Here is a 9040-nt window from a genome sequence, read left to right on the forward strand (position 1 = left end):
TGAACCAGCCATTCTGATTTCTTGTCTTCTGTATCGATTGAGTGAAACTCTGATTTTTTCGTATATTAAATTTTTGTTCATGCTATTATTACCATTACTTGAGATATTATTTTTCATAACTATATATTTTATATAGGAAACAATTCTTTAAATAAAAATATGGTGCGTTTATAGTTTAACACATACAGGAGTATGTATTTAACTTGGAAGTGACATAAAATTAATGCTGCTATTTTCGTTTTTGTCATAAATATAACCTATGTTGTAAGTGAATGAATTTTTGAAATGTTTTTGTGTTTTGAGATGACAAGTTTTGCCCGCAAGGGTGTAATTTTTTCCATTGTCGCATATTTTGCAATACCACTCTTTACGCAACATGTAATCGTTTTTGTTTCGTCTTCTTTCTTCTGCAGTGTAGAATCTTGGACGGCCAACTGGTCTTCTATCTTCCATATTATATCACTATATATTTTATTTTTATGTATTATTCTTGCACCATTTTCAATGGAGCCAGAAAATTTACGTATCTTTCGAATTCTCTGTACAAAAACATCATTTTGGCATCCATCTTGTTGAATATTTTCAGGATTTCTTTTTTTGGTACGCCTGTTTTCAATGCATGTCTGATCATTGGCATTTCCATTGTTCGAACAAAATGCATGTAACTGGCGTTTCGGACCATTATGTCGCATATTGCTTCAACAACCAATTTTCTCAAACATAATGTTCTCACTATTTCTGATCCTTTGAACATATACTTATAGCTCACACAAATATTCAAAAGGAAGATGAAAAATCACTCCGTCTTCATTTTTTGTTTGTATTATCCATGGATACATTTTTCGTGCATACTTACGCTTTGCTGCCCATATTCTTTCACGCCTTCCAATCTATTTTGTATTCTGGGTATCTTTCTTTTAGCACGTTTTTCTATGTCATTTCTTGTCATTCAATAAATAATACCAAATGATCAACTTGTATTTTTGTCTGTCAGAATATTTTTTCATATACTATATGTTTTTATTCTGTTTTTATACAGATTCATCACTGTCTTGTGACGACTCAGATTCTTGCGAACTTGAGCAGCTTTCTTCAGATATACTTTCTTGCGATGGCGTCCAATCGGAATCTGAACCAGAGTCTTGATCGCTCTCATAATAGAAACGAAACTTTTCTTCATTTTCAAACTTGTCCATATAATATAAGTATATATTTTTATTTTTTTATAAGTCTTTATGCGCGTTTGTTCGACCACAATTCATATGTTTTCAATGTCTTTCAATGGTATCCAACTGTTGAATTCATCACTGTATCCCTTCCATTTTACCAAAGCTTGTTTCTTTTTATAGTCTCTTCTGATCACTTTATCAATACGGAAAATATCCTGCTTTGCTTTTAATAATTCAGGTTCATAAAAACTCCCTTGGATGTCTTCACCTCTGAGATCTTTTAGTTTGTATGTTATTGGATTAGTATATTGGATCTTATCAACTGTGAACACTTCTTCTGTCCAATTTGGTGTGTAACCCTTGTCGAACACATTCCGTTTATACTTAGATATTCGAACCTTATCACCAACCTTGAATTTTGGTTTTTGTTTTAATGTTTCTGTGTCACCGTATAGATTGAAGTAAACTATACCTTCATTCCTCTTATTAGATGCTTCTACAGGAGTCATTTTTATGCTTGAATGTTTTGTGTTGTTGTACTGTTTCACTAGTTTGGGTAACATATCGAGATACATTGTATTACCTTGAACAGTGAACTGTTTCCACATTTTGGATTTAATTGTTCTATTCCACCTTTCAACCACTGAGGATTTCTCCTCATTTTCAGTGGAGTACATATGTATCCCATTTTTATCCAACAAGTCTTTCAAGTGTTTGTTATAGAACTCCTTTCCCTTATCAACCCATAAATATTGTGGTCTTCTGCCTTCCTTGAATATTGTTTTAAATGCTTCAGTGACAGATTCGCCTTTCTTATCCTTCAATGGGACAATCCAACCGTATTTACTGAAAACATCGATAACCATAAGAAGATACCGATAACCTTTATTCCATTTGCTAAACTGTTGCATTTCAACTAGATCACTTGCCCATATTTCATCAATATGATTCACGATTACACGCCGCCGAGTAAAGTTGCGCCTTATGGATGCATGTAATTCATCTGCTAATTTTTCTTGCCAGTTACCCGACGGCTTTTTCCGTTTTTTGAAACTCCTAGACCTAGTTTCTGCTTTGTATTGATGACATTTCTCGCTAACCAATGCCCCCATTGTCTTTCATTATACGGTACGTTGTCTAAAGCTTGAACCATTTTCCTATCTGCTTTGTTTTTACATTTCCTGTCATCCTTGCAGACGGAATAATCAACATCGTGTTGCATTGCTTTTGCATCAGTTTTGCCAGTGGGCATATCATATATTTCCAATATTTGACCAGTTTTTGGGTCATACTTCAGTTGATTTTCTAAATCATTATAAGGTCCTGTGTAATGATGCCCAGGTAATGTCCATCCGCCTTTTGGTTTCGGCAATTTACCAATAGCTTTGTGAATGTCAACAGCGCCGCCATCAAGATCTTTTCTGTTTGTTGTGTATTTTTTATTTGGTCTTATTTTTGTTGACAATTGATCGAGAGCTTCAGAACCGACTTTATGAAGTAGAGGGTTCATTTTTCTCAAACCATAATCGATTGCTTTTTTCTGCAATTTTGGGTCTCTCATTAATTCGGAACCATAATATCTACCCATTTCAACGGCTTTTTTGCCAAGATAAGGTACTCCTTTAGTTAAAAATAATTCAGTTCCTGTATTAGCAATATCACTGAGTAAGCCCGCTCCCAACGGGCTGTTTAGTTTCCCTGTTGTTTGACAAATTTGGTCTTTGTAATGCCACATTCAGCACAAGTGCAAAAGAACATCAGTCTACCATTTTTAGCTGTTTTGTAACCTGAAGGTTCAACACATTCGGTTACCTTTTTCTGTTTTACACAATATGATTTCATAATATATATAAGTTAGATATTTCTGAAATAATATTCGATAAATCTCTCATTTTTCATTGTATCATTTATGTCGAACACTTGTAATAAATCATAATACGAATTACCCTTATTCATTTCATTTAGAAAGTATAAACAGAAGTACCCACAAGTTGTTGTTTGTATGTTTTGTATCTGATTGTTTTGATGTAACAAAGTCAGATTTTTCTTTTTGGCATGATTTACAATCTCTTGAAACGGTGGCATACCAAACGAATCAAAATAATTAATTACATTATCCTTAACATAAGTGGCTACCCAGTGAGATCCTGACATATAAGCTGGTTCCAGATTGTAAATAAATAACGCCTGTTTATGGTTATGTGGAACTTTTTCATCTCTTGACAGTACATCATTGATTGGTATGTTCAAATATTTACACCATTTTTTCAGATCGTGATTGGACATAGGTATGTTTTTGTGAAATTTTGGTTTCACAATATTGCCCCCAAAATGGGTATGCCATTGAATGGACTGTTTTTTCCTAATAGTAGTCCCTTTCCTTTTTTGGTTGAGGGTTTTTTTTTTTTACCATAACCAGTCACATATGGCGGATAACTATAACATGGAGGGGGCATTCCAATTCTAGGTGCTCCTGTACCATCCTTTTTCGACGAAGGTGGTCTACCTACCCTCGGTGCTCCTCTTCCCGTTAGCTTTTTGACAAGATTCAAAGCCAAAGGAATTCCAATGCTAGCTAACAGAGTGCCTAAAAATCCACCTGATTGTGTTTTGGTTGGTGTTATTTTAACGCCAGATCCTGTTTGAGCCGCATTCATTATGTCTCTTTGCTGTTTGGTTGTAAACATATTCAGATATGGCATCAGTTGATTGATTGCATTGAAAGGTATCATCATGGGTAATGGCATAGCACCACCTTTTTGACCAGATCCTAACAATTTTTTAGCTCCGGCTTCTGCTAAACCACCAAGAGCACTCAACCCAAGGGTTTTACCAATTGCTGGAAGAGCTCTCATACCAAGTGACAATACGGTGCTCAAAAGACTTCCGCCTACTTGTTTTCTGATATTGGTCTTAGCAAGCTTAATGTCCATTCCTTTGTTCAATTGTCGATTTTTTTGCAATCTTTTTTTCACCATTGCTGGAACATAAAGAGTGTCGTTTCCATTAAGAGAATCATTTGTCAGTCTTAGAACAATTGTTTCCCTTTTATGGTAAGCATTACTCAGATTCTTTTTTTGATTATCTGAAAGTCTTACGTTGATTTCATGAAGTTTAGTCATATAATATATGTTATATAATTCCGATTGTAAATAAATGGGAGTCATTCACTTGATTTCATATTACTGTTTCAGTTGCGGGCTTAAACTATCACCAATTCATTACCCACCTTGTCAATAACAACCGACTCTTCGTACAATACAACTGCATGGACATTGAAATCTGCTGCACTATTGGCACTTATTTTATACCTGAAAATCAACTGTTTAGGGTCTCTTGTTACTTTCTCTGCCTGATATGACAGATCGAAATAGATTAGTGGATACAGGCTGTTATAATTAGCAAGATTCAACTGGGTTCCGGTGTTGTAATCATTTTTTCGCATTGCATAAGACATCAGATCATTGAATATTCTCACTTTGCTTTCACTGTCATATTCTGTTTCTGGGTAGAAAACACCATTGCCATATTCGAGTCTGCATGTTGTTAAATAACTGTTTGCGTTTGCTTCATTCAGTTTGAAGGTATCAAGTATATATGGATTTTGAGTTGCAACTCTGGTTTTAGCCCGTTGTAGATAAACAAAAATTACTTTGACATTGTCAATACTGGAAGAAATCTGAAAAAAACCACCGACTCTAGCAGGTGCTGACACTGCATATAGTTCACGCTGATATGTCCATTTGTGTTCTTTCATGAAAGAGCTTACAAATTTGTCGTACATACTGTCTTTTGGTGTTAATTTTGGAACCCATAGTAGAAATCTGTTCAAAACTACTCTGCCGGCATCTGTTCCTGCTGCCATATTGATGAGTTCATTGTCGTTCTGGAGATTCAAATTGAATTGTAACTGCATAGGAACCAACATTTTATCCTGCAACTCTTCAAAAAAAACTGTAACGATTGAGAGGTATGATCAAATTCACATTTTTTGCTCCTCCCGTTCCATCATTGTTGGTAGCTTGTGTAAGCACTTTTCTAGATTCATATCCTGAATTAGTATTGGCTGTCGTACCATCTGTGTCTAAATACCAAAAACTGTTTTTAGCTACGCTTCTTGAGTAATCATCAGAATATTCCAACAGATTCTTCACAAAAGTGACCTTATGTAGATTGTCAGTGTCATAAACAATTTTCCCAGCACTTTTAATCATCATATGAGCGATCAATGAATGAGATCCGTTTATCACCGTTATTCTATCGGCTGCTGCGTAACCGGCTCCATCTGCTGTTTTTTGTAACTGGAATTGAACCTCGAAATAAGCATTGTACCAATCATAGAAAGAACTCCGGTCGTTGATGGTGAATCTATAACCGTTCTTTTCTTGATGTTGACCGTTACCTGGGGCTCGGATTACATCATCAAGTTGAAATCGCACTAACTCATTTCTTTGCAATAATTCACTTGTTCTAAAAGCCATTTATACTATTGTATTATATAATTTTGCTGTCATGTTATTTATTTGAAAAATCTACGCCTTCTTCCAGATCCTGATATCAATCTATTTAGTATCATGTCAGCGCTTTCTTCTTGCTGTTTAATGGGAGAGGATGGAACAATTGCACTTTGTGTTGTAGCTCCTTTTCTCAAATTTGCTAATTTTTTCATTATTAGGTCTCCTGACTTTTCTGCCGCCGCCTTACCAATTTTATCACCAGCATGTGATACTCCTGATTCTAACGCCTTCTTCGCTAATGGCTTTGCAAATTTCTTGAAAACAGATGATGCCACACTCTTTAACGGTTTGAAAATATTGTCAACGATAAGTCCAGACCCTTTGTGTTGAAATACAAATTTACCAAGTTTTGGATGGTAAAACCTCTTAAATTCATACGGTTTCATTATACTTTTACATTAGATACTTTTTAGAATTAGTGAAAAAGACGTATCTGCTCCATTTAGATCCACTAATCTTCTTTTTCCATCTGTTATCATGATTCTGATTGATGAAATTGTAGTTTTGTTCACAGGATTAAATGTAACTCTTTGTGGTTCGAGGGTGAAGGAGTAACTTGGTTTTAGTACACTGGTTGAGAATGAATAAATAATGTCTGTTTCTTCACCGTCAACTAAACTTTCGTTGACCAAATCGCAATGAATATTGAGTACGTCTGTGTCTTGACTGAGATTCGGCACTCTTGGTCCAATATGCGTTCCACTTGCTAATATCTTTTTATCAAAACCGATCAGGTCATTAAAATTACTTGCTCTTAAATCGAGTTGGTAATTTGCAGCTAATGTAACCGTGACTCTGAATGTTGTTTCGTTGAATTCAAGAGTCATCGGATACGTATCACCAGTTTTCGTCACATTTTTAATATGTCTGTCAAAGTCCGTATAATTCCATACCCCAGCTGGAAAGGTAATGTCCTTAAAAGTTGAACCATTATCGGAGCTGTATTTGATTAATTGATTTTTGTACCCAGCATTGACATTGAACCAAGTGAATGACATGTTAATGACTCTGTTAAGACCGATAACGTATTGCTTATTATTGTCTAGAGTTACAGGTCTGGTGAAATTTGTTGTAAAATCTTCTGGTTTATTATCCCCTTTATTTTTCACACTGTAAGATGATAAAACTATCTCTCGTTCCATTATATAATGAAGTTACATTAAATTTGGAAATATTGTTTGTATAATTTACCATATTGTGATTTGTTAATTGTTGTCATTTTTAATAATGCGTCCAATATAGAAACACCCATATTTCGCATGTCAATGCTTGTATTACCAGCCAATATCTCACCAATGATTAAATCCAATTTTTTTATGAGTTCTTTCGGTTTGTTAAAAAATATCACATTGCCACCTTTTTGTTTTTTCCTACCAGAACCTTTCATTGTTTCCATTTTATTTTGATAATGTTTTATGTATTCATTCAGAGTTCTCATAGCGCGATCCACTCTTTCGTTTTCCTCTTGCCTATCAGCTTCCGTTATATTCCCACTTTTGTATTGCTTTGTAACGTTTCCTTTGTAGGCTTTCAATTGATTTCTTTTAAATTTAGCCGCATTGACAATCTTATTGAGATATTTTTTGTTTTTTCGTTCAGTCATTTCTTGTTGATTTATTACCTTTTCAACAGAATCATAATTTGGTATACCAAGATCACCTAATATCTCATTTTCCATATCTTCTTCATCCATTCCATAATCGATCGCATCGTCATCATCATATTCTGGTGGTAATTCTGGTTCTTCAGGAAAGTACTTAGGATCAACATACATCTCTTTTTTTCCTTCCAGAAGATCTTGTAAAGATTCTTCATATGTTGGCGGTTTTGGCACCAGTTGTTTTTCTTGCTGTGGCAAAACAGGTTGTTCAAATAGATCACCAAGATTCATATCTGGAACTTCATCCTCTATATCAATGCCGTAATCAGGAACTTCTCCTTTCTTCAGTGGTCGTTTTTTCCTTGGCAACCTTAAAACCTGATTACTATCAATAACATCATCTAATTTACTTGTAATTGGTTTAAATACTTTTGAAAATCCCTGTTGACTGGTCTTCTGATCGATATCATGTTTTGTAATTGCATTATGGACATAATTGATCTTGTCCCCTAATTCAGATTTACTCTTTGCGAGTTCTTTCCACTAAGTAAACTCATTTATTGTTATATTGTTACGTTACATAAAATGGAAATTCATATATAAAAAATAGCGTTTTACACCGTGTTGAACACCATGTTGAACACCATGTTTAACTACATCATTTTATCGAAACAATGTAACGATTTAATATAAATGAAGATACCTAATTATGATACTGGCGACGATGTTGTCACAAACTTCACACAACTACATGATTTTATGCCTGATCGATGCTTCCGCATGCTCATTTGTGGACCTTCTGGTTCGGGAAAAACAAACACACTGATGCATATGATTTACAATCTGTTGTATTTTGATAAAATATACCTTTATGCAAAAAACTTAGAGCAGTCAAAGTATCAGAATCTCATGGATGATTTCGAACCAATTAGTGATGAAGCTGGTTATGATATCATTGAAGCAAGCAATGATAAAATAATTCCTGTAAAAAATCTCAATGGTGACAATCAAAAAATTGTGATATTCGACGATTTCGTATGTGATAAAAACCAAAAACCATTAGTCGACTATTTTATGCAGGGGAGACATAAAAACTGCTGTGCCATATATTTGAGTCAAAGCTACTATAAGACACCAAAAGATATTAGATTAAACTGCTCACATTTTGCCATTTATGATTTTCCGAGCAATAATGAAAAAAGTCTCATATGTCGTGAAAACAATGTCTCTGAACAATTGTACGAGAGAGCAACCAGAGACCCTTTTAGTTTCATATATATTGACAAACCCAAGAAACAAGTAAAGAAGAATTTCGATGAAAAAATATAAACCAATTGTATATATGAGTTACTCCAATGGTAAATTACCTGAAGACACATATTCACATGAAAAAGTTGTTGAAATAGTAAAAGGATTGCCTGGTGTTGGTTTTAAACTAACAGATGACGGTGATTATGATATACAGAATAAAAAACTGCGAAATGTGGATTTACCACAAACAAACACTGACGCTAGTACAAAGAGTTATGTTGATTCTGAGGTTAATAAGACATTGAAACTAGACGGCAGTAGTCCAATGACTGGAGCCCTTAACATGGATAATCGGCGTGTCGAAAATATTGCTCCAGCTAGACATGGTCACAGTGATGCTGTAAGTAGTGTGCATCTACATAGCTTTTATTTTGAATTAAATACAAATGATGGAAAGATAGAAGCCCAAAATCCGATCGACATGAAAAATAAAAAAATCTTAG

General features: G+C 34.5%; 1 protein-coding gene across 1 annotated transcript; it reads right to left on the reverse strand.

Annotated features, from left to right (window-relative positions):
- Positions 1-1258: 1258 nt before the first annotated feature.
- Positions 1259-1777, reverse strand: LOC137986630 (uncharacterized). The gene has a single exon (XM_068833604.1). It carries the CDS (start codon positions 1775-1777, stop codon positions 1259-1261), a length of 519 nt encoding a protein of 172 aa, XP_068689705.1.
- Between the last annotated feature and the right edge of the window lie 7263 nt (positions 1778-9040).

This window comes from Montipora foliosa, unplaced genomic scaffold (genome assembly GCF_036669935.1).
Source record: "Montipora foliosa isolate CH-2021 unplaced genomic scaffold, ASM3666993v2 scaffold_254, whole genome shotgun sequence".
NCBI classification, from domain to species: domain Eukaryota; kingdom Metazoa; phylum Cnidaria; class Anthozoa; order Scleractinia; family Acroporidae; genus Montipora; species Montipora foliosa.

What these genes read in the sequence shown, in the direction of transcription:
- LOC137986630 (XM_068833604.1), bottom strand. Translation starts at nt 1,777, where the DNA reads ATGTGGAAACAGTTCACTGTTCAAGGTAATACAATGTATCTCGATATG.